Consider the following 27,320-nt stretch of genomic DNA (forward strand, 5'->3'; position numbering starts at 1 on the left):
ACACTGGTATACATTAGGGTAGACTACTACACTGGTATACATTAGGGTAGACTACTACACCGGTATACATTAGGGTAGACTTCTACACTGGTATACATTTGGGTAGACTACTACACTGGTATACATTAGGGTAGATTACTACACTGGTATACATTAGGGTAGACTACTACACTGGTATACATTAGGGTAGACTACTACACCGGTATACATTAGGGTAGACTACTACACTGGTATACATTAGGGTAGACTACTACACTGGTATACATTAGGGTAGACTACTACACCGGTATACATTAGGGTAGACTACTACACTGGTATACATTAGGGTAAACTACTACACTGATATACATTAGGGTAGACTACTACACCGGTATACATTAGGGTACATGATGTCTTTTGACTTGGTGTAAAGACTTTGTCTGATGTCTATGAATATTTTGAGGTTCTAGTACACAGAAAAGGCTGTTTGGTAGGTTGGTGCTGGTGAAACCACTCAGCCAATCATGTTTCTCCAAGTATACTGCCCAGCTTCCAACTGGCAGAGGTTCTGGTAAAGGTACTTTTAACAGAGGTCGCTGTCCATGTAAGTCATACACACACACAGACAATTTCTCCAGAGTCACCTGAGTGTACATTGTAAACCTATCGCCTATAGCTAGCATGTCTTGAAAACGATGATTTATGTCAATATGCTTGATAAATTTTAGTTTGTATTTATGATTCTCGAGGTGTTTTAAGACTAAATTATAATAAGCTACAATACAGAAGTTTGTTTGATACACATCGATCGGTTTCTGGAACACAAAAAATCCACATTTATCAATAGCTGGTAACGGAATCCTTTTCATGTCCGTCAGTAAATCATCAACATGCTGTACAGTCCAAACTTCAGAATGTTCCAACTTATTTACAGTCCACACACTTAAATAAGCATTGGAATCATATGCCATAAAAGCTTGCGTTGATGAGTTTAAATCCATTAAAATCTTTACATGGCAGACCCAGCCCACATGGTGGAGTTGGGAAGAAAAGATTATGTCTGCGGTGTGAAGATTCCACAGCTTTACCGTACAATCAGCTGACCCCGTCACAACTAATCCACTAACACTGTCACCATCAATGGACAGAAGACAACGTACGTGACCTTGAAACCTTTGGTATAGGTGAAACTTCTGAAGGTCATAAGCACATGCGATGGTGTCTGATGCTATGTAAAGGTACTGTTGATCCATTGCCATGGCGCGCACAGCACACTCTAGCCTCACAGAAACTCCATCGTCTGGGGAATCTATCGTACCGAGAAACACCCTTTGAGAACCCTTCCCTGGAACAAAAGATTTAAACTCAGATGTGTTTCTATAGCTACCATATTGCTATCAATATGTGTGTTTATAAATAACAATAAAGATTTAGTTACTAATTAGTATTTAAAAAACAATAACGGAGGGAGAGAACAAAGTTCCCCCAATTATATCAAGAAAAGTACATTACTGCTCATGATTTTTCTTTCTTTTTCATTTGTTTTAAAAAAGGTCATCATGTTGTTATTTTCAAATTATCTGTACATTTCCATGAACTTTTTGTATTCTTGCTCTCTTAGTTTAATAAAAGGTTTTTAGGTATAATGATACTTACCCGACACAGCAAAGCGATCCTGCCTGTAGGACCACACACAGAAACCGTCAAAGTTTTCCTGACAGTACTCTTTGGACTCGTACAAGCCTTGTTGTGAAGTGGCCAGGAAGGCCCTTCGTCTGATGAACTGGTTTCTGTACACACGCGCTGGCTTGTTGAGGACTACCTGTCTCGCACCACCAATGTGCCATACAAGGTCAGTCCACAACTTCTTACAGAGGCTCACACACGTGTTCCATGACTTGCTGACCTGCATTGAATGCAATCATCAAAACCAACATCAAGTCATTCTTGCATGGATTTTAGAGAAAGTACTTCCTCTTGCCCGTACCAGCAAATTGGTCAGGGAGATAGAGTGTGCGGTAACATGCAATTCAGATTGTACTACAGAACAATGTGATATCATTAAAAGCACAGTCCCTCCTAATGCATGTGATATTTGTTATTACAATTATATAATTGGACGACACCAAATATTTTTTGAATATGTGATATTACATTCAAATATCAAGTAACAGTACAATTAGCAGTTGTTATAATTAAACAAACGTTAATGTTTAACTCTTATACCAGATACGGTGACAACAAAAATCATTGGAATGACATTAAATTGTCCGTTAAAAACGGCACATGCCTTGTTGTCATTTAATGTCATAAGCATATTGTGCCAAAGATTAATTAATGTTATCTTTATGTTTTAAAGACAAATTTCATTAAAATAACTAAATAAATATTTCAGTCATATGGCAAGGTATACCGATACTTTGTTTCATGCTTATGACAAATATTCATCTTATTTGTGAAATATTATTTTTTAACATCCTAAGTAACATACCAAACAGCAGCTGTGTACAGAGTTGACATCAAGGTAGCAAAGGATTCGTTCGCTAATTTCATTTGGAAGACAGGTAAGAAAATCAATTCTGCAATTCAAAGGGAGATAAGTCTGAGTCAAAAACAGCAGCTGTTCTGGTCCACACAGCTGCAGTAATTCGGCTAGAGTCTGTGTCTTCTCTGCCTCATTCAATGTTTTGAAGTGTTCTTTTGTAGAATTTAACCACTTAGAAAAGTCGTGTGACTCCATTTCCAGTTTTAAAACTTGTTATTAAAACTTCCAGTCTCCAGGAATTGTCAGAGAATTAGGGTGAACTTTGCTTCTTCCAAGTTTCCAGATAAACACAACTGAAATAATGGAAATACGAGATTGTCAGTGCATCAAAACTACTGCTATTTTTTGGCATAACTAAACATTTATAACAAAAATATTGTGGATCAGTACTGTTGATACATGCAAATATTAGCTCACCAGCATTTTAAAACAAATTTAATCATTGTTGAAGTTTCCTTCCAAATACTACAAATTTTATGCATGTATTAATAATCATATTTTTGTCCTTCACTGGTGCTTTTTGTCAGCCTATTCACTCACTTTTGTATTAGAATCCTTTTCCAGAAATGATATTTTGGTCTACAGAATTTCGTGGATTTTCAGAGATGGGTATATATGTATAAGAAGTATGTATTGCAATGTGCAATTTCACTTAAAATGTTCTATTTCTGCTACATTTATTTTAATTACCAGGAATATATATACATAATTTTGATTCTAATTATGAGGTTTAACCAAGGAATCATACACCGTCAAAGAGGCAGACATGTCGACTCATCGAACAGGAACCATAAAGAAACGGACCGGGGAGAGGGGAGCGCGGACTATTCAGATGGTGGCTCTAAAAGATGACATAACGGATATTCTTGCATACTAGACCGAGATATCCGCATTTCCAGCGGTGCTGATAAACTGTATCCGACCCACGAGTCTGGATGGCTTACACTCGCAGACTGGCGGGGGAATTATAGTGACCTTTCAGGGTCACCCTATTGTTTGTGACATCATTTTATGACGTTTTGGGGTCAGTCAGGGTCATTGACGTCATTAGCAATTGCCATCCGGGCTTCATATGCAAATGAGAAATGTGTGGACAATTTACAATTTTACTAGAAGAGCAGCTTTTTTTTACGGGTTTTAGCTATAAAGCAAGAAATAGAATCCATCCCTGATGTGATGTATGGATAAGGCAATTCAAACCCTCGGGATACAATATTGAGCAGAAAACCCTCGGCTTTAAAGCCTCGGGTCTCATGCTGAATATTTTATCCCTTGGGTTTGAATTACCTTATCCATACCTCTCATCACAGATGGATTCTATTAGTCTGGAGAGCAATAGTCTTCAGAGACATAAAACACCTTTAACTCAGGAAAAGAGAGATGAAAATTAATCACAATGAAGTTTAAGTATATCCTGTCAATCTGCCAGATCAATTCTCAGACTTTCACGTCACTTATTCGCACCTGAAATTTTGGACACCATTCTTGCATTCAACAGTTTTTCGACTGCCTCGTTTATGATGGTTTCAAGACTAATCTATCTTGGTAGAGATAGAAACCATGCAAGTCATTTAATGACAATGTTAAGAGACTCATTTCTCTCAAGATGGCCACTAGGCAGATCTAATCTGAGAGTATTGCTAAGTTTTCTGTTGGGATTAACTGACCCTTGGTGTCCAGACCGTCTAGGTAGAGTACCTTTTATATACTTAACAGTCTTCTTAAAAATGGGGTAGGTTATCTACCCCATCTCATGTTATTCCTCAAGCAAATGTATACCTCTGTCAATTCAAAAAGTCAATTAAGTCTGATTCTTTTCAAGACCATTCAGTTTGTTATGGAGGCCACCATACAGTGAATGTTTTCTGTATGTTGTACAAATAAGAATTATATCAATGGGGAATATTTATGTTAGCATTTATGGGTTCAGGGGATATCTCTAGCTGTAAAAACTACAGTCATTCCAGGCAAGTATGGATAACTTATTTATAAGGGCATGGCAAAACATGTTATTTGGGGGTGAAGGACCTCAATCTCTCCAGACATCCAGCACTGATGAATTATACAACTCCAAGATCACTGACAACTTTGGATCACAATCAACTCCCCATATTTGTGAGCGACCTCCTCTATGGTTCTGGCCAACCAGTGGGAGGAGGGGTTTATTAAGCTGGGAAAAGTGATTTACCTCCCTTGGACTGCAAGCCAAACTTTAGTAAGGAAATACTGGAATTTCAGTTTTATATTAACAGGGCAAATCACATTCGTCAGGTGTCTGCGCTACAAAATCACTGATTTAGACCAGGAGAATAACTTTACATTATGTAAACAAGATGCCCATGGACCTTAACGGTCACCTGACATCTGATTCAAATTAGGACTGTCATCCAGGGGCCAATTCATACTTTTCATCGGTCCGAGTGACCTTGCTGCATCGTCCATTAATTTTTCCTTGTAAACACAATAACTTCAGTAAATATAAACTGATTTTGATGAAGCTTTGTATGCAGCTTTGTATCAATGAGATCTTGGATAAGTTTGAATACCGGACCAATTTGACCATAACTTACATAGTTATTCCCCTTGGTAATTCTAATATTGTTGGACCCTGTGAACACGATAACTGAAATAAATGGGTGTGACTCCAATTTTGACCCAAGGGGTCTGTTTTGAACAAACTTGGTAACTGTATGTCTTCTGTTCTTGGTTAAAAGAAACAAGTAAAAGCGTAAATCAATGATTTATTAAATAAGGAACAAAATTTTAATAGCACCTTGTTAGTAGCAAAAATGTGTCATGAATGAAAAAAAAGGTGTACCACATGAATTTACATCTATTCTTGTGTAATATGTCAACAACATCACAGGGACAAATAATAATATAATGACAAAGGGCAATAACTCTGCAGGTTACTGTCAAATAATTACCAGACAAAGTTTCATTGAACTCTGTCAACATTTATTCAAGTTATCGTGTTTACAAGGTCCAATAATAATATTATTACAAAGGGCAATAACTCTGTAAGTTACTGTCAAATAATTCCCAGTTTCGAACTCTTCCAAGTTCTTATTGATATAAGGCTACATACAGAGTTTCATCAAACTTAGTTGATATTTACTCAAGTTATCGTGAACACAAGGTCCAATACAAAATAGTGTAATAATATTATTACAAAGGGCAATAACTCTGTAAGTTACTGTCGAATAATTCCCATTTTCAAACTCGTCCAGGATCTTATTGATATATGGCTGCATACAAAGTTTCATCAAACTCGGTTAACATTTACTCAAGTTATCGTGTTCACAAGGTCCAATAATAATATTATTACAAAGGGCAATAACTCTATAGGTTACTCTCAAATGATTCCCATTTTCGAAGACGCCCGAGAACCTATTGATATATGGCTGCATACAAAATTTCATCAAACTCGGTTAACATTTACTCAAGTTATCGCGTTCACAAGGTCCAATAATAATAATATTACAAAGGGCAATAACTCTGTAAGTTACTGTCGAATAATTCCCATTTTCAAACTCGTCCAGGATCTTATTGATATATGGCTGCATACAAAGTTTCATCAAAATCGGTTAACATTTACTGAAGTTCTGGTGTTTACAAGGTCCAATAATAATAATATTACAAAGGGCAATAACTCTGTAAGTTACCGTTGAATAATTCCCATTTTCGAACTCGTCCAAGATCTTTTTGATATATGGCTGCATACAAAGTTTCATCAAACTTGGTTAACATTTACCCAAGTTATCGTGTTCACAAGGTCCAATAATAATAATATTATTGGACCTATGGTCAGGTAACCTAAAAAGTAAATTATACATTGCGTGTATTATATATATATATAGTAGATAATAAATAAACTAGTCCTTGCGAAGGAAAATATAGAATAAAAACGTAAGTTTGTCAGATCTTCCGCTAGGACTTTCTGCCTTCTTTTAAGGGCTTCTTCAGACAGATATATAATACAGGCATCATGTACATCATGTGTAGTATCAACCTATTATTAAATTAGACAGTGAAACAATTTAATTTAATTTGTCAATTAAGTTTCTAAGTTAGAACAATTATTTCTAATAAGATCTTAGTGAACATAAATTGATATACAAAGATGTACATATCACACCAGGAAGTTTTAATCATGCAAAACATTATATCTTAATTGGGAAATCTATATATAGACATTATCAACATTTTAAAGTACAGTATCATCAAAAGCAATATTTATTTTTCTTCCCTTTCAAATGGTCTAGGAGGAAGTTAATATAGATCCCACATTGGTAACTACATGTAAAACTGTAATAAGTCGTTATTACAATGTTCACTACCAGTAATACAAGCAAATGGAACAGCAATAATATTCACAAGTAAGTTATATTTACTATCATTGTTTTTGCTGATGTTTATAGAAAAGAGCACAGGGGTTTGTTATTCCTCTAACCTTAGAGGCCGCTGGTCAGCCTTTTTTCTATCGGATATGATGTTTGTGTTATGTGGCACCTGTCATAAGTATCTCGCTGTGTGAACCTCTAACACTAAGTAAGGAGTTTGTTACAATGTTTATGTGTGGTGTGACCTATATCAGTATAAAGTATATGTATATTTCAGACATTTGTAACGAACCCGGGCTGTGAACAGAGTAAGTACAGTGAGTTAACTATGGATTAACACAGATGGGAACGTTAACTGTTACCAATACACACTGTTTAAATGTATGCTGAAAATGATTCCTGATATTAAAATAGGTTGGTGTCAGCATAAAGAATATAATAATATTATTCCTATGCTTACATAATTATAAGTCCATCTCTAAAGTGTCGGGTCTCTGCACAGGTACTGGCCTCGTCTGTCATTACACCCATAATATATATTAGACAGACGAGGCTAGCTCCCTGTGGACAGTGTGGTTTTGACTCTAGATTCTACTTTCACTTTATCGGTTGAAACAGAGTTTCATATCTTTCTCGGTTCACCCCAAATAAACATACAAAATTGTCAAAGACCTGCTCTTACCACACATATCAGCTAAATATATGGACGAAACCTTTCTTATGCGTTATATATGATACATGCATATCATCTTGTTATCCTCCTACGCCCTTCCTCTAAAGCGCTCGAGTTAATTCCCTTGTATCATTTCGAGGGCGCCACTTCCGTTGCTATTTCTGAAACATGGCTGCCGATTTATTCTTCCTGCTTGACCGCAACAAAATTGTGACTTATTAACTGCGACAGGAGGAAAACGGTAAGTTGAAAATAGACCTTACACTCGTATCATGTTAACAGATGTCCAAGTTAGGAGCTTAATGGAAATATTACCTATAAATGCATATTTTATATCAAATGCACATGAGGAGAATAACTTCCTACTCGCGACCCACCTTGGGGTTTGCTGATAGAGCACCTGTAGCATATACTTTACAAATGAGCATATCATGATATACGTGGCTCATTAATTACATTGTGAACAGATTAAGAACGATGAACGAGGTTGACTGAAATAACGACTGCATTTGACAGTCTGATAAAACATGTACAAGGCTGTTGGGCTTACGCACATCACCGTTGTCGTTATATTGACCCACAGGAGCCTGAAGTTCTGTCAATAATGAATAATAACAGTAATACTAAAAACTACCTATAATATGCTTATTTTTTAAGCATATTATAGGTATTTTTTGGTATTACTGTTATTATTCATTATTGACAGAACTTCGGGCTCCTGTGATATGATTGACCTAGGCTTGGAAATAAAGAATTACTTGGGCCAATTTTTATCATACATGTCAGCTATCCCTCTTTGATGGATATTGTCCCTGTAAACCCCAATAATTACCATTCGATCCATCTGAAGTCTGGTCCCCTTTCTTATAATTCTGAGCAGATTTGTTCCTCTCCGAGGAGTCAAGGCCAACATTTGTGCAAATAAACATATTAAGATTGTGTAAAACCTTACAAGGAGATATGAAAACCAGTCAAACCCTACCAAATTTAATACCTCTAAACATCTGTAGAGTTTCTTACCATGAGTGTCAGTGGTCAGCGTACTCGTACTTGATTTGGTTTTAATTTGGGAATGTGACAGTTTGTTAGATGAATCAACTTTTCAAACTAATGTAGGAAAATAATTCAATTGATAAAACAATTGTTAAACTTCACCATGCGATTGAAGAAATGCCATGGAAAAGTTTCTTGATCTTTTATCCCTCTCTGGGAGATTGCTTAGAGGGACAAATCTCTGATGAGGGTCCAGAGGTTGACATGAATGTGAAATAACATACATGACACAGTTAACGACAATGATTTTATTAATTCAGTTAGAATTCGGTAGGTTTGTTTAGAAATGTTACATTCCGAATTTCATACCTTTTAAGAGATAATTCAACAGCGTCTGACAAGAGGGTACCATATTTGACCACAAATACTTGGAACAAAGTGCATAAGCCCACTCCCCAATATTGCCTCTCTCAAAAGATTGTATTTTAAATTTTGTAACATAGTTAACTGCAGAAAAGTTAAAATACTACAAATAATTCTGTCACTGAAACTAAGGCACAATAGTAAATAGCATGTATTGCCATTTGCTCTACTGTGATACTGTGTTTTTTTTATATGTATATAAATGAATGTATGTATTTATTAATGAACCGGGTCAACAAGAGCGATTTATATAAGTTGAAATAACTTGTTTTATATTTTTTTTAAGATAAATAAACTTTATATTCTGTGTTAATACAGCCTGGTATACTCAAATTTGGTCTAGCAATAGTATGCTCAAGTCTTGTTAAGGCGCTAGCCAAACATCTTATAGCTTGATCTTCACGCTATTTTTACACCTTTGATTGTTAGCATTGTTTGAACTTTCTAACAGAGTACTGATTAGCTTATCAGTAATAAATTACACAAAATGCTGTTTAATAAAATGACCTATATATCGTGACCAATTAAATAGAAAATAGCACCATCAACTTATCAACTTGCGGTGACTGTTATTGAATCTTTTGTCTATTGGCTGTTAATTTGACAACATGAACAACTATAAGAACATGATATGTAGTGTGATCATATATCAAAGCCATGGTATTTATATATATCCAAGAAGGACTGGGATAAACTTGCATTAAGCCCCCTCCCTACATTTGGTCAATCTTTTTTACTAGGGCTCATTTGCTGTAAAATGCGGTACTGGTCATAGATCAGTCAACAACCCTTTCATGAAGGATTTGAAATTTCAAGAACTTAAATCCAAAATAACATTTACTCCCAATCTAAATTTTTGACATACTGGTAGTTGGCTTGCTACTGATATATACCTCCGCACCAGAAGTGTACAAGTGCCCCGTTACACCTATCTAAGTCCAATTAGAATTCCCAAATTACGTTATTTTGCTAGTGTTCCCGGAAAATCTTGAATTTTTGGCTATTACAAAATTCACTAAAAAAAACTTCATCAGTTCAGTTTGTCCATCACTGTTTCATAATTACTGAACTGCTGAAGCTGGCTCAGGCCGGTCTTATGTGGTTTTTGAAGGGGGTAAGTTATAAATGTCAAAAAAGACAGGTGGTCACTTTATACAGGTTTGATATTTGATAAAAAAAAGAAGACTTTATGTGATATAAGATGTACTGACTATATTCAGTTGATCATTCATATTCATTAGTGCTGGGAATCGGTCAAATATTCAAGATCAATAATCGGAACTCAATAATCAATCGATAATCGATTATCGGTTTAAATGACCTATTCGTGTAACATAAGAGGCCGGCCAATTTATTATCTGATGTAATTGTGCTGACTGCATGATAAGAAAATACTCGTTTCCGAAATCTCGGCGGAAGGAAGAATTCAATTATATATCTGTTTTGACTCAAAACTTGATGACAACTAGGTGTACTCACAGTTTAGGTATTAATTACCCCCATTTGAATGCTCCAAACACTATAACATAGTATATTAATAACAATTTATCATGAAAAACACTCTGCTAGCTTCATTTTACTAGCTTTCAAATATGGCGGTTTCGGGTGATACAAAATGCGGATGTATATATATGTATTATACGAGACGAATACAAGTGGAGCAACGAAAAGCAATTCAGCTTTTTTCCCATATACAATTCCATTTTTCTATTAACCACCAAATTTATAATGTCGGTGCAGATGTTGCGTCTGATTCAAGTTAGAAAAGGATTACAATACAATTGAACATAATCAATCTTTCATCAGCAAAATCGATTATTGGATCGGACCCTTTTCAAACTTTATTTAATCGATGTTTCCGATTATCGGTACACCATTAATATTCATAGAACTGTTTCATGTCTTTCATCATGTAAATCAATCTGATTAAAATCATCTGTTACATGGCTGTTCAGGCAGAGCCATGTAACAGATGATTTTAATCAGATCATCACACGACATGTACTATACATTCTTTGCACACTTGAGACAAAGTGTAGTAATTTCCTGATCATGCTGATGGGGTAACAAAAGTGTCACATTGTTTTTAAAATCACTTGGAACATCTGCTGGTTGCTTCCGTGACGTTTGTATCTGTCTGTCCTACACTGAATCCTTCGACTGCAATAAGTAGGACAACCTACACATATAGCTACCTATGGCCAAGTCTAACAAACTTAATTAGGTTTATTTCCCGTTCAGTACTAACCCTTAGCTTTCTGCTTGAGAATATATAGCCATGATCGCATTGTGTTGAATACACAACTACAAAGTCACTCATGATCACATCTCGGTGACAAGTTCATTTTTTAACTTCCTGGTTCATTTAGATTATATGCAGTGGGGTAAAAAGTCACTCAATGCAAAATTTATATCCGTGTGGACAGAGAACCTGTTATCGTGGTCACTGGTTCCTTTAAAAAGGAGATCGCAGGATACAGGTCAGTTATATATATAAGAACAATCCTAGGGGGAGCCGGAGATAGAGAACATGGCATGAACATGGTATGAGTATATCAATATAAGATATTTTAATTAAGTCCTTGGAATTTGAGCAAGTTAATGTTGTGCATTAAAGGTAATGAGTAAAAATTGTCACAGATGGCATATTTTCTATTCTTGGATCATCACTATATAATATTATTGATTTTTTATACAAACACAGTAGACAACAACATTTATCTAGACAATCATGATCAATTATCAAAGATGACCTACAAAAGGTATGTTAATACAGAGCCATATAATATATGCTCTTGATCAATGTTTCTTTTAACTCAACAAACACTGAAATAAGATTGCCCTTCCTTCCAACACGGCTAATTGGAAACCCTGGAACAACTGAGAAATAGTGATGAGTGCCAAAATAAATAAATAATAAGTTGATGACCCACTAAACATGTAATGAGGAGACAAGGGTAGTATAATATGCATTCATAAACATCTTTTAGACCTAAATAAGCGAGGAGGAATGTATCCAGATCTGTAGCTGGTTGGTAGTTTCTGGGGTTTTCGGCATGTAGTAGACCGCTGTTGCACAGTAAAACACAGTCTCTGAGAGTGAGAGGCATGTTATTGTAGCCAGCTATATACAGGCAGTGCAACTGGTCCATTACCTCTAGTGATGGAAGGTTGATCAGGAAAATTTATCTTTCTTCATCACTTGATCTGACAAAACATGGCAGGCAGCATTTAACCTCATTATCCCATGATAAAACAGATGGTTTGGTAGAGGCAGCGGTCCAGCTTGGAAAACACTCCCCAGAGCTTGGCTATAGCTGTGCACTGATCAATGTGGTGTAGTGTTGGTTTGTCCATTCTAGATCCGATCTGGTATGCTTCCTGAAGTGCTTTTTGGATTTTGAAATATAAATTCATACAAATATGATTTTCTCTGGAAGCTTAAGATCCAGTCAATCTGCTGCGAATTGCAGACAAAGGTAAGAAAATATATGACAGTATAGTTTCTATATCACAAATGTAACTTGTTACAGTCTACTGTAATATCACCTAAATGATATTACATCACAAGGAAAGGAAAACAATTTCATGGCAAAGGTAAAACTGAGCTGTCATTTTCCGTATTATTTACGTCCTATTATATATACATGTAGGTTTAAAAAATCTCAAACTTGTTCACATAACATCGGATTATGAAACTCACTAAAGCTTGTTCTATTAAGATATATATTGTTTGATGACATCTTTATATTCTAAACTAACAATCCTTATGCTGTACCAATATACCACTGGTACCAATAGCAATTAACATCGAAATCCATGTTATGTATGTAAAAGTGAAAGATAGTTTTATAAATTACGATTTGCAAAACTCTTAAATGTTCAATCAAAATCTCTGTGAAAAACAGGTGTATTTTATTGGGTTTAAAACGTATGTTACTACAATGTGAAATGTGTAATGGCTAAAATCTTCCCAGTTTATCAACAGGAAGCACACTAATTTTGCCACTTTGCTGGGTATTATACAGACTGCATGTGTATCTGTTGTTCAATCTTGACATATTGGAGATTCTGTAAAGAATTGAGGTTAATGTTCTGAAGTAACACATCAGAAAACATGTGGTGGGGTAAAATACACCAAACAATATTTAGTAGCTATACAGCAGTACTATACAAACATTCTTAGTGGGGAGATGTTTAATTTACATGCATACAGTTTAAAATACCGGGAATTTACAATCTTTATTATATACATTAATGATCCATGATTTTCCGGGGGGGGGGATAACGAGATTTTTAGAACTAACTTTATTTTGTAGAAATTAAAATCGTCAACATTTCAAAAATGATGTGCAGGACTCGCCTGAAAAAAATCAAAAAAATCTACTGTTTGTTGGAGTAGTTTTACATCTGCTTTACTACAGAGTAGTTTGATCAGCCGGCAGAGAAGAATAACATACATGTTTGTGCTGATCCATGAATTAACTGGTACATCTTTTCATTGTCATTAAATTCTTTATTTAAGATTTTACAAAGTTTTGTGGATCTTTACACTCTCTTAAATATGATTTAAATACACATATTAAAGCATTTAAGAAAACAGTTGTGTAACCTTTAACCATGGTTTCTTGCCATTTGTAGATATATTTAATCTTTTAATGTAGATAAATAGGGCACTCTAATAAAATCGCTAGGTATATTCAGCAATGAAAAGCGTTATTCTTGCACGTTGGAATTAAGGGTTGCCCAGAAGCTGTAGTTGCCCTGATTTCTTTTTCTTTCCAAAATACCATTGATAATGTCAGGACACCTCTATAAAGGTATTAAGTATGTTAAGAGTGGTCTAAATCAGGCATTGAATCAATCAAGATAGGTTTTATTTCTTAAATGCCAAGCAATGAATGGTATAAATTGGTTCAGATGACTTAAGGGAGAAGGTTTTGATGTACAATTATTGCCTCTACGATTGATCGAAATTGCGTAAACTGCTGAGATCTATATACACCTCTATACTGTGTGTGTAACAGAATCTCATTCCTGTTATGCAACAATCTAGGGCAAGGCTATTTACTATTGAAACCCGGCTCCGTTAACAACAACGCTTTATAAACTTATAAATGATTAATTTATTATTTACTTTAAAACAGGAAGGTTTCATGTTTTTGTCCTTAAACAAAATGACAAATTCAGCACAATTTTTAACTTTACCAGGCAAATTGTACAACAATAAATGAGACTTTAGTTGAGAATGCCTGATTGTAAGGACAGAATTTTTACGTTTAGGTGGGTAGAAAGACAAATATTCTGGTGTATCTACTTCCTCAATATCTACTTTAGCATTAACTTCAGAAATATTTTGTGAAGACTGCACTGCAGTAAAAATATGCAGTTACATTTAATACCGTATTTGACCTCATAACGAGTCCTTGCTTGCAAGCAGTTTGTTGAGATCAGTTTAATGCATTGGTAAACCAGATGAGATGTAGATGCTTGAACCAGGATAGGAGTGCTATTAGGGTATGGGGCATGATCAAGACTATAACTATGATATGAATGAACTTAACTCAAAAACTGTTTTGGTACATATTTATGTAAGTACATTTTTATTCTCAAACTGTTCATTCTGAGTTAAGTTTGCTGAAATTCAACAGTCAATCCCCTATATATTTATATTTATATGTACATCAATATAATATGCTGCATGCATGTTAATATTAAATATATCTGTCTCAATCTAAGAAATATCGGCAAAGTTCAGCAATTAATTTCATGCCTATGTTGACATCCAAAACACTGGTAGTGCATCACATGAAATGCTATATATTTTATACATTACGGTTAAGCATGTATCCTTAATGAGTTTTTTAAAAGGTGTACAGTACAAAGTTAACAAAAAAGATCTGCCGAGTAAAAACACCTGGACCCCGCTGGTCTATATTTAGGTACTGTAATTGATGGCTGACTTGTGTTGATAATTAAGCTGGGTAACAGCAGCCTCATGAGCCCCCTTTGGTTTGTATACACAATTCATTACAGGGATAGATCAGACTTTCCTGTTTTTGTGTAAAACTTCAACTTTGATTTAAAGTGTTTTCTACCTCTAATGACTTTATAAAGCAAAAAATGGTTATAATGATACTAAATATATGAATTAATTACATGGGTTTTATTTCTTTCCAAAATCAGTCTATCTACAAGGGTATCTTGAAAAATAGCTCATTTAATCAATTTAAGTATCAATTAAAGTCCTTATATAAAATTTAATAAGTATTTAAAAAATTTGATATACATTTTTTGTACCTATATTTCCATGTTAGAATGTCAATGTATCATAAAATATATACAAGGCTGTAATGTTTGTTTCTGTCCCTGGGGTGTTTGGATATTGTTCATGTTCAGGAAGAAGATATATAGTGATTATATACACAAAGCCAGTTTTTATCAGGCACCAGTTTCGGTGTGTGTTTGTGTTGTGTTGGGGGGGCAGGAACCAGTGTTGGTGGTAGTTTGTTTTTTCCACAACATTTAGTATCTGTTTCATATTTATCGCGTCCCTAAGGGATATCATACACAGGCTAACAATTGCACAGGTACAACCCCTCTTCAGCTCAATGATTTACCATGACCATTTCTGATAAAAAATAAATATGAAACCAGCTAAGATAACACTATCAGGTATTTTAAGAATTAGAGATGACCGTTATCTCTAAAGCTAGGTCATATTGATGGTATTGTTTGTTATTTGTTATTGTAGTGCATGTACTGGAGGATCCAAAGATGCATCGCTTTCATGTCCTGTCTGAATCAAAGCTTAAAAACTTAAACAAGATAATACCGTAGTAGCATCTTGTACAGTCTGGCAAATAAAAATCGAGAAAATTTTGGTATGGAGGTGGGTTGAAGATCATTATTTACCAGATAGGCACTTGTAAGATAGACTGAAGGGGACCCTTAATTATTACAATATGGGAGTGGCCATTTGTAAGGATTACATAACAGTAGGACACATTTCCATGGTGAACTCTAAAAAGTGTTTACTCTTTTTCTAAAAAACAATTTATCTGACTCAAGTACCTAATACCACATATAGGGTATGGCATATACGTACTGTACTTCGTTATCTGGAGTGAGCAGGGGCCAGCATAGAAAGTGTGTTTGAGAAAGAGGGCAGTGGCACTTATACTATTTTAATAAGTGTCGAAAAAAGGGGAGAGTGCTTAAACACTGTATACATTATAAGAGCAGGAAAGCTAATTATAGCGAATGCAGCCTTATATTACACACTGTTCGTTTCCACATAAATTTGAATTTTCTGTCATGTATAATCTACTACCAACAATGTCTCTGATCCGGAGCTTGTGAAAATTATACTAGAGGAAAACATCACGGATGTCATATTCTCATATTAACGCCAAGTGGAAATATATCCTCATTTACAATATGTTTTGATATTGCAAAGTATTGTTCATTCTTCGATAATGTGTACTCATGGTTGAATATACATGTACTACAGTATCTATACATACTCGACCATGGTATATTAGCGACCGAAGTTAAAGGCTACAATTGTTTTATTAATTTCAAAACAGTGATGTAAGCAATCTGGGGAAAAAAACACAACAAAAAGACTTCGGAAGCCGGAAGCTACGGTGCGTTGTTTGGAGACACGTTTTAATTCTATGTTTAGAAACACCCAGTCCTTCAACAAAAATCACGCGCTCCAAGTCAATATCAGGTTTTATTGGTGATCACGTGATGCACTCCTGGCCAATCACTTGTTGGGAATAATATGAAATAATAAACAGAAACGTCAAATCAAAGGTACAAGGTATTAGTAACTTTTCTGTCATCAATTATGTAATTTTCACAGGAGATGTACTTAGATCAGCCATAAAATTTTATCACAAGTCGACATTGTGATATTTATATGATAGTTGTAAGTTGATAACTGTTGGTGTGTCTATGATATAATATTCTATAACTTTCTGTCTGTGTAAGAACAGCTGCTCTTGAGGGTGTTCCAAGTATTTTTTTAAAGTTTTAATGCTAAACCATATGTGTGTTGGAAGATAAAGGGAAAGAATAATTCGATTTATTTCTAATTAGATAAAATGTCTGGTACTTTCATCAGACAGGAGGTCCTTGGTTTCGTACATAATCCATCCCTGTTTCTGTAGAGAATTGCTATCACTCTGTAAAATTACCAATTTAAAGGGTTCACTCAACTCCTGGATTCTGATCATGAGTGCATATTGTAAAACTACAAGTACAGTAGTAATATCATTTTGATTGTTCACTGAGTGGAGCATTATAATTACCTTTCGATAATTATGAAGATGGAACTTTTGTCCAATCTGTTTCTTTGATTAGATAACACAATTTCACTGTGATGATGAACTTGGAAATTGTTTCTAGTACATATACAGGTACATCATGATGTATATGAATGAAGAAAAAATTCAGGTCATCTGATAAAGATTATAAACCCAACATTTTTTATATCCATACCATACAGATAATTTGAAGCAAACAGTCATAATAAACTAATCATACACAGTTGATGTTATAATTATAAGTAGACAAATCTCTTGAAGATGTTGCCTTTTTACCGGTGTGATAAGTATAACATATGTTAGGATGTAAGGCACCAATTTTATGGATAATTCAAAACATGTGTTATGATATTTTGGTGCCTGTTGTTTTAAAGTAGGAAGAATAAGATGTATACCATAAACTGTCAGCTGTACCGTATATCATAGGTTTCCTCACCGACAGACGGGTGCTAATGTGAGATAGGAGACCGGCCATGTCGGTGCTGGCCCAAGTGGTACCTATGTGCATTGCAGCCAATATGAAACCATTACCATGTAGATGGCATAATAATCAAATACGTTTGGTCAATAAATAGAATTAAACTGTTGCAGATTTACGATTTGCCAGAGTCCAGATTCAGATGTGATTCGTTTTACACACAGTGGTTAAATGTTCGCTGGCGGAAGATGCCTGGCTGAATTAATTAAGTGTAGAAGAAATTGTCTGATGTAGTTGCATTGGCCTGAAGCTCAGACTGCCAAATCCTTATTGTCAGCAGATCTGGAACAGAGCTGGCGGTGAAATCATCCTTCTCCAAGGCCACCCTTGAATAATAATACAAAATGAAGGAATGCACTCCTTCAATAATTGAGTGAGTTTCTGATTGTGTCCTTGAATTGTAGTTATGTAAATTGATTTTTACAAACCTGTCTGAAAAAGTGATATGAGTTGCAACCGCGGAGATAAAAAAAACAATTTACCAGAGTAACATAACAGTTGCTTGGATGAATTGTAGATTGATATATTTATGTTTGTATGTATATTTTAAAATTTGGTTCAATAAGAAATATTTAACCTTTGATTCAGCTGCGACTGATACCATGAAGGCGGGACTTTCCCATAGGCATCACTTTTCTAGTGGCATCAACATGTATATCTCTGTGTTGAATTCTGTTTCTGTAAAAGCATTAGTGCTAGACCAACCAAATTAGGACGATAGTTATTTCTTCATTGCCTTCATCAACAGATACTGTGAATGTGGCCTACATTTATTGGTCAAAGCAGGGACTGGTGAGACATGTACTTCCGCAGAATTCTTGTGTATTATCTATAGTCTAAAAAAAAACTTAAAAAATAACACTCTGATAAGAAGATTGATGTAATTCCTGATTACAGCAGTTACCTGGATAGACAGATGTGGAAATGATTATTAAATTACGACAATATTACATTTTAGTAAAAAACTTAAAGTGAATTGACAGCTGTAAGAAATGGATGTACCAGTTTAATGCAAGCATTTACTAATGTATACTGTCGGTGAAACATGTAGTCTGGGAAAAGGTTGATTTACTTAAAGCGACTTCTACTGTAATCATAGACTGTTGAGTGGAATCCTATTGGAGAGAGATACGAGACTTAATTGGCCATTTATCTGTTTGCCAAGTTTACTTGGCCAAGTATTGGTTTAACAGCTTTGGAATGTAAAATTACTTTCCTTCTCTCCCTTCCATCTGACTGGCCAGTGTCTCCTATCTGATCCCTCAGGTATCTACCACCTATATAATTATATAAATACAAATGATATACATGGTCAACTTGACCTGGAGTTACAGGGTAGTTGAAGGTATTGAGGTACAATTATTACTCTTCTCCCTTGCTTACTCTTTAGATTCATAGAAAATTAATCCTGCTGCATCCCAAATTTTATTTAATTTGGTGTGTGACTATGAGAGCTTCTGCTTGCTGTCTCCATTGCAACACTTTTTACAGTTGTCTTTTCCTTATAATTAGGTACATGTATACAGTCTCCTTAATTAGTTGCCTGACATCAGGATAATATAATGTTAGGTGAACTATGTGCACATAGTTTGACATTTCAGTGTATCGACCCTATCACATATATGTGGACACATGTACATTTGATACAGCTGTCACATGTGGTGAAGACAACCATGCCTTATATACCCTCCCACTGGAGCTCTGGCCACTATCTTCCTTCCATCCCTAATCTACAAGTACAAATAAGCAAACTCGTGGTGAGCTTGACTTGAAATATATACATATGTACTGTCTTCTTCCTCTCTGCAATCTTTTTCCTTCTCCTTGTAGTTACTTATTTTGCAAGCACGTATAGTCAACTTGACTTGCAATACATGCATGAACATAATTATACCAGTATGTACAATCATAAACTTTCCTCCTTCCTTCCATCTTTCTCACTCTTTCTTCAATCTTTCTCTTCTTCCGCTTATACCTGGTATATAACTACACCTTAGAAGAATAAATGCATGTATGGTCAACTTGAATTACCTATAACATATATCAACAGACATTGGGACCATGTGGATTGACAATAAGAGAAAAGTAACAATGCTGTATGGTTAGCTTTAAATGTATTGCCTACTTATACATGTAAAAAAATGTTTGGTATATATCTATACATCTACATGAACTCTGAAATTCACATTGAAACCTGGTTTTATAAACACTAGTTTTAAGGTTAACGACCTAGTTATTTCTTCTGTCTTGTTTAATTTGTGATTTCTCTTTAAGCTTCATGTCTTTGTAAACTTGTACAATGTATATATATACATCAAGTCTATAGACAAGGATTAGAACAATGTGCTTCATGATGTGTCCACCCCGAGTCAAACACAAGTCATCAGCAATCAGAGGTTGAACAACATACCACTTGATGTAGGTGTGTTTGGGGAGGTGTTGTAGGTTAGTCTAGACCAGATATCAACACTAATAGGGCACTAATCATCACAGACCTACACAACCTCCAATATTGATACCTCACTTTCTAGTATATATCTTCTCAGTCTGGAATGAATATCTCAAGCATTATACATTTTAATGTATATGACTGTTAAAATGTATTACTATGCATCAGTGTGTGTCTACTCAGTAGCTCCATTATATGTATTATATATAATTTGTGCAGACAGCTACTATGTATATTAATCGGATAGATAAGCTGTACCAAAGATCATTGTGTGTAATTAGCTTATATAAGCTGTACTTGATTTGTGTGGACTATCGATCCTTGGGTGTAATGTGTACATAATTTGTGTGGATCCCTGTACCTAAGATCCTTGTGTGTAATATATTATGTGTACATAATTCCTGTGGATTGCTGTACATGTACCGTACTGGATCAACATGTCTGGTAGGTATATATATTAAGTAAACTAAAAACACTCTGGTAGCCACCACAAAATAGTAGCTCCTATGTCCAAAATGAACAAACCTCTTTCTGCAAAAACATTCAAACTCGAAACGCAAACAACCAAACATCTTGTCCATATACGTTGCTGTTGTCTATGATTACATAACTATGCAGTGTTATAATGTCATGAAAAAACGATAGGTGAGGTTACACCATGAAAATCTGGCAAATAATTTTGTCAGCACTTATTAACTGTTATATATATATATATGGCACAAATATTATTTACCAGTTCATTGACAGCATGATGCAGACAAAGTAATCGACAATTTTCCGCGTGACCTACTGATCAGGTCCTTTAATTTTTAGACTACAGCATAAGATTGTAATTGTTCAGAGGCCATGGAGTATCCTTAATCTGAAAGCTCCTTTTGTAAATAATTTGTATTCAGTGAGAAATGTAATCTAACCCTCCTACCAAGGGAAGTCATGATCAGGATATCCACGTCAGGAAGTAACTTGTCATTACTGTCAACGTTCCAAGATCAGTTACATATGCTGGCATGCTTTTATCAAGATTGTTAATGTATTTGTAAGGGTTTTTCCAAAATTGTCAGTGGTGTTATATAATAAATGTTAAGTTAGGTTTTGGTTTGAAAAGTTTCCGAGAAATCCCAATAAATTTCTCTTTTTCTATGTAATTACATCCCGAATAACTTAATAATTCAATTACTATAGTGCAGCTTTTCAAAGTAGGTTTTATTTGAGCTGAAAACAGAAGTTGAAGACTCCTAATTTGTATTGCAGAACGTTAACATTGATAGTGATATATTGTATCAGTATATACTGTACACACCAGAGAATTATCTGGTATCTTCCTGTTATATTTACTTCCTGATTTCATGTTTTAAGAATCTTATCTGGTAACACCTGAATACGCTCAGGTATGTTATACATGTTCAGATATCCTGGTGTCTACTGTCTATAATACAAAGCAAAGCCTGTCTAAATAGGTCAGCATGATCATAAGGGTGACGTAATGACATGATCGTATTATGCGGTAAACTCACATGATATTTACCAATGTATAAAAGGGACAATTTCGAATAAATATGACTTTTTGCTGATAGCCCCATACTTGAGCATTAAATGTCCTTCCTGGCTATTGATGTCACTTGGAATTTAAAGTTGGGGAGGGGAGGGGGGGTATGAGGCATATCTAAATATAGATATTTGAATAAAACCACTGGATAATAAATCCTGTGAAATTTCCAGCTTTTAATTTTCCAATGAAAAGGAACATTGAATAAAACGTTTCGGACTTGCGTCACAATCAGCTTAGACTTACAGGATGAGGAACTATTTCGTATCCCGGTATGTATATATACATAAAGGTTAGGATAAAGATAGGACAACTTATATGGAAATACAGGATATACTGTACCAACTACCAGTGATACATCTGTTTGCAATGGTTTCAGAGGAAATTATTCACACATGTTATAGCAGAATACTGTGATATTGTAGCTGTATAGATTTGTCAGGGGTTTACATGTATAGATAGGTGACACTGCCTGACCGTATCATCATATACAACCAGTGGCAATTTCACAAACACTTCTCCACATTCCGAAGGATGTTTCAAAAGTTAAACATTGACAGGATAATGTAGTGGTTGAAATAAGCTGAAGATATAAAAAGTGCAACAGATGAGTACTTCATGATAACATAATGGTATGTGTCCGTGCACTAAGAGATACTCATTAGGGCTCCTCAAAAAGTCCAACAGGACTTGAATATAAGATTTCAAAAAAAACAGTGGTCAGATGCTTAACGATGACATCAGGTACTGGATGAGTACATGTATATGTACTCTAGATCTACCAACATCGGGCCTAGGTATTTCTGTGAGTCGATGTGCATTGTAACTTCTATAACCCACCAGTATACCTGATAATGAAGGGCCTTCAATAAATAAGGCAAGTAATTAATTCCATCAGGTGTTTACGCATGTCTCCATACTGGAAATGATATTGTTATTTGTACGTAATATATATTTGAAAATTGAATATCAAACAATCAGCTTGCCTGTGAAGACTTAGTCAAAAGTCATCTCAATATTGTCAAGTATAAGTGTACAGGCAAAACATATCCCTGGCATTATTGTACTGTCATGTCAAAATCAAAGTAAGGGTTACTAGCTGTCTCATCCAAAGATGTGATTACTTATAATATTCTGCAGGTGTACATGCATGTACATCACAACAAAGACATGCAGTATGAGAAACCTATAATAAGTTTTGTATTACTTTATATTGCAGATGACCTTTGCCGGAAGTTTGCTTTTATTATAATTCAAAGATCACATAGATACAAATGTAGTATATATAATACATTATATAGACTATGCACTATGTGAAATCAGCTCCAGGTCATCTCGGAGTCGAAGCTTATAATTAGGATGCATTGTTTATATACAATGTATATAGTTATGAGATATTATGCTGATTCAGAGGTTGTATGGCTTAATATAAGCTTGTTGTAAGGGGACGGGATCAGAGTTCGGCGCAAGTCACCACTATGACACATCATTATGATAGGATAATGAATTATAAGAGGAGGTTTAGAAAGGTTAGGTAGTAGGTAATTACTGGTGTTTGTGTGTGTAACACAAATTACTTACGAGTGATTCATAAGCTCCAAGTGCCTGTGAGCTTAGGCGATGGCACAGTGTCTAGTGTCAAATTAGTTTTTTTAACAATTTCAACTGATTAACCAAGAAGCCTAGGGTAATGACATTTTGCCCACAGCATGCTAGGGTGAGGGGCTATCAAATTTATTCAAAGGAATAAACTTGACCCACTTTCAAGATCACATTGGTCAAATGTGTTAAACATTTTAAACAACTTCTTCTGAACAGAGAGGCCTAGGGTCATGATGTTTTACCTGTAGCATGCTGGGATGAAGAGATATTGACTTGGTTCAAATCTATGACCTTGACTCACTGTAAGGTCACAGGGGTCAAGTGCATTAAAACTTGGGCATTTTAAACAACTTTAAGATGCTGTAGCATATTGATATGGAAGGCTGTCAGGATTGTTTTAAGGAATATTTAATGACCTTGTTTACATTTTCAAGGTCAGAGAGGTCGAAAATGTTTAAATCCTTAGCAACAACTTCTCAATAACCTATAGCTAGATAGCCATAATAGTTGTCCTGTAACATGCTGCAATAGAAGGCAGCTATATCTATCAAGTATATTGAAGTGAATGACTTTTAAAGGTTGCATGATTAAAATAAGCTGAAGTCTTCCAACAAAGATCTGCAAGAATGTTAAGATATATTTCGCCTTTATAATGTTAATTTGCTTTTTATCAGGTTCGTTAAAAGAAATTTGATCTTGAGTCATTTTGAAGGTCATGAATGTGAGATTTATTTGCCAACATCATTGAATTAAACATGTGAGTGCATATGATACAGGCCCAGTTGCCTCTTGTTAAGATGTGGCATGTGATTAGTAAGGGTCGCCAGTGAGCAGTGGGATGATGATAACATTTGTCTATGGGAGGTTGAATTGCAGCTAATTAATTGTTGCAGTATTACATTGAAATTATCATATAGTAGGTTCACATTGGACTGGCTACCAGCCCCTAAGTTTTTACTACTAGCTCTATTTTACAACTAGTTTAGATTCTATAATCAGACATCCAAGTGATCAAAATTACTAGATTTTTTTCTTTTTCTAAATCATTCAATATTCTAGAGACGAGGGCCAGTCTAGGTTCACACATATATATATATATACTGTTACAAATGTTAACATGTCTATATATCTGTTATCTATGCCCAACAACAGTGATATTGGCTAGGACTCCTAGCGCTACATATAAGTTTATCTTGGTTGTTGACAAAAAATATGTGGAAGATATATGTACTGTATATATATATATGGCATAGTGCAGACAGGGAGATATTAATGTTCTTGTATAATTTTGATTTACATGAAATTGTTGGGGTTGTACAGTAATGAGTACATGTATATGCAGGATTTTTTACAATCTAACGAGACCTGCATCCTATATCCTGTTTATATGGATTGTATACAAGAGAGGCCCTGTAATATTTCAATCGAGAAATATACGTTAATGATTGAATATTATTTATATCCATTCATGGGTTATATATCATGTTTAGCCATCAAACTTCGGCAGCAAGTACCTGTAAGTAATTAAGCCTATATAATGATACTTTACAGTAACTTACGTTATTGGATATATAAACCACAACTGTAAATACACAATGTAATATAAATCGTAATAATTGTAAGTTGGATATTTTGGTCCCGCCGTATTACTGTAAATGTAAAAAATGACATTGTGATCATGACATGATGCCATTATTGCACACTGTATTTGCATAGTTATTAAAAAAAGCCTGTTGAAAATAAGCTAGGATTATATAATTGATGAAACCTACGTATACAGTATGAGAGGTATTAGGAGAAGCATGCATGTATAATTCAGCAACTTACTAAATGCACAGTCACAACATGCATTTTCCTTTATACAAGTCTAATATTACTGTGTGCGACTTTAGAGGATGGTCAAGGTACGTTGGGTCATTTGAGATCTTTAGATACTAGGGGATCGGGAGTACTAGCGCATGTGGTAAATTTGAAGTTTCATAGCAAACCAACATGTTGGGTATTTGCTGAACTTGAAGCCTTTGATTTCTTTAATTTGTTTCTCTATAGAGAATATTTCTAACCAAATCCAATGGAAGTGAAGATTATAATGCCAGTCCACTTTCATTTCGCACACTTTGAAGGGTAATTATAAAGACAAGTTTGTGCGAGTAGGAACAGCTAATACATGTTCCATACTTCGTAGCTTTTTAACTCGATTAAATTAACCGCCATCTGTGTTTTGCTGAATTCTTAACATACATGGCAAGTTAATGATCTAAAGTACTGATGAAATACAAAAAGCACCTGAGCAAGATGTTTGTACATACATCATGTTCAGATTATAATCAGAGTTGCAACCTGGCAACCAGCCTCTGATGTTATCCTTTTGGTACACTTGTACTGAACAAGTACATGTACACTGTATATTTAAGCACTTAAGAAGTGTTTCAGTTGATATCATAGTCAATATGAATGCCAAGTGGAAAACAAAATTGATGGAGCATATACTAGTAACAGTACCAGTATACCATTCGGCAAGATCTGGACACAATCAGCAAGAAACAGCAATGAAAAATGTCTCTAAATCATGCCCGTTCATCACGACAGCGTCCAGATCCACAGGACACCTTCCAAACAACACCGGACATTGTTACGATTTTGATCCGATACAGCAGAATCTGTCACGACATAGTCACGATTGTAATCCGTGTAGACAAAATCGGCTGAGTTTCCCGAATGTAAGGGGACGCACCTTACTGTCGGGTCTGGACCTTTCCCGATCCGTAGGACTCTGTTACGAACATTATATGCACAGTTCGTATACGACTGCGTTCGGAAAATGACAGAACATTCCAGATCATTGAGGATAGTAATCCGACTTTTTCACTTTTCGTGTCTTAGTGCTGTCTGATCTCAAACGGGAGTCATAATCGGCACTGTGTGAGCTCTGCATTAAAGGACGCCGCATAAGCAAAACGCTGTAAATAAATAAATTATTCCAGAACAAAAAAAATAAACTCAAACACTTGTTCTTTACTAAAAATATAAATATAGGGATTAAACGGCGTTTTTAAATGTTCATACCGGCATGAACATTTTTAAAAAACGGCATTCGATCCCAATAAGGTGGTGTTTCATGTTGAATTCCAAAGTTTTACAATTGGGGTTCATAATAGACTTAATATATAAATATAGGAACTGAAAACTCAAAAAACTCAAAAAAACTTGCACTGGTTACTAATAATTGATGATTCTTATTTTTTATTTTTTTTATATGTACATGCATCAGAGCAAAAAGTGTTTCTATTGTGAATGTGTTAAAACTATATACGTATACACAAACTAACGGAATTGTTATATTGTGGGTTACATTACATAGTGGGATTATAGATCCTATGTGTAGTTTTAATACTGAGGAAGTGCATGTCTACCGGCCTGTAGCTGACTAAGGAGAGAGAGGAAATAGCATTGCAAAGGCTGCATGAGTAGTAAATATCCTTGTCAGATATATATCTGAATCATGTTTAAATTTGTAAAACCAGGAAACCAGTTATCACGAGCTGAAGTGCTTGTGTGAATAGGTTACACTTGAAACCCCATCATAATTAATATCATAAAATAATATACAACCTGCACTCAACAGCAAATTTCCTTGCCATAGAACGAGAGGATTTATTTGAAAGTGACCAAATTTTTGTATTATGAAATATACCTACAAGCTGATCATGATGGCATGTTCTGAAGCCAAAATAATGATGCATTTTATGATATTGTATACACTGAACGGAATTTTAAACGTCTATCTTGGTTAATATATATATACTGGCAATTCAAAGTATTAAAGTGATATTTACATGCAGTCCCTTATCAACGTGAATGATTCTTGATGCCAAAAGCTAGTGCTGAAGCTCTGTCAGAATAAAAGATTTTAAAATGATAATATGTATATGTAGAATGTTTTTATACATAGACTA

General features: G+C 35.0%; 2 protein-coding genes across 6 annotated transcripts in view; one reads left to right on the forward strand and one right to left on the reverse strand.

Moving 5' to 3' along the window:
• Window positions 1–40: 40 nt before the first annotated feature.
• Window positions 41–7,637, reverse strand: LOC110445670 (F-box/WD repeat-containing protein 2-like). Of its 2 annotated transcripts, none has more exons than XM_021490402.1 (4): window positions 7,550–7,637; window positions 2,471–2,817; window positions 1,636–1,885; window positions 41–1,324 (listed from the first exon to the last, which is right to left on the reverse strand). In XM_021490402.1, exons 2-4 carry the CDS (start codon window positions 2,717–2,719, stop codon window positions 378–380), a joined length of 1,446 nt encoding a protein of 481 aa, XP_021346077.1. In that variant the 5' UTR covers window positions 2,720–2,817; window positions 7,550–7,637; the 3' UTR covers window positions 41–377. The 2 variants fall into 2 exon arrangements, with proteins under 2 accessions (XP_021346077.1, XP_021346078.1); XM_021490403.1 differs by lacking the exon at window positions 7,550–7,637 and adding an exon at window positions 7,328–7,380.
• Window positions 7,638–7,683: 46 nt separating this feature from the next.
• LOC110445669 (tyrosine-protein kinase CSK-like) overlaps window positions 7,684–27,320 on the forward strand; it is a 39,362-nt gene continuing 19,725 nt past the window's right edge. Inside the window, exon 1 of one of the 4 annotated variants that reach the window (XM_021490400.1) lies at window positions 7,684–7,781. Coding sequence is in view for 2 of the 4 variants with exons in the window: in XM_021490398.1 (XP_021346073.1) it covers window positions 12,380–12,435 (56 nt within the window). In the remaining 2 variants the exon portion in view is untranslated. Of the gene's footprint in view, window positions 7,782–11,345; window positions 11,437–12,228; window positions 12,436–21,971; window positions 22,035–27,320 lie in introns of those variants that run through there. The other 3 variants (XM_021490401.1, XM_021490398.1, XM_021490399.1) reach the window with 3 other exon arrangements.

The sequence above is a fragment of the Mizuhopecten yessoensis genome, unplaced genomic scaffold, assembly GCF_002113885.1.
Source record: "Mizuhopecten yessoensis strain PY_sf001 unplaced genomic scaffold, ASM211388v2 scaffold2329, whole genome shotgun sequence".
Taxonomy (NCBI): domain Eukaryota; kingdom Metazoa; phylum Mollusca; class Bivalvia; order Pectinida; family Pectinidae; genus Mizuhopecten; species Mizuhopecten yessoensis.

Excerpts from the sequence above, each read along its gene's own strand:
- LOC110445670 (XM_021490402.1), bottom strand. The coding sequence starts at position 2,719 with ATGGAGTCACACGACTTTTCTAAGTGGTTAAATTCTACAAAAGAACAC. Across the intron at positions 1,886-2,470 it reads CTGTACACAGCTGCTGTTTG|GTCAGCAAGTCATGGAACAC; the intron begins GTATGTTACTTA and ends CATTCAATGCAG. Across the intron at positions 1,325-1,635 it reads GGATCGCTTTGCTGTGTCGG|GGAAGGGTTCTCAAAGGGTG; the intron begins GTAAGTATCATT and ends CTTTTGTTCCAG.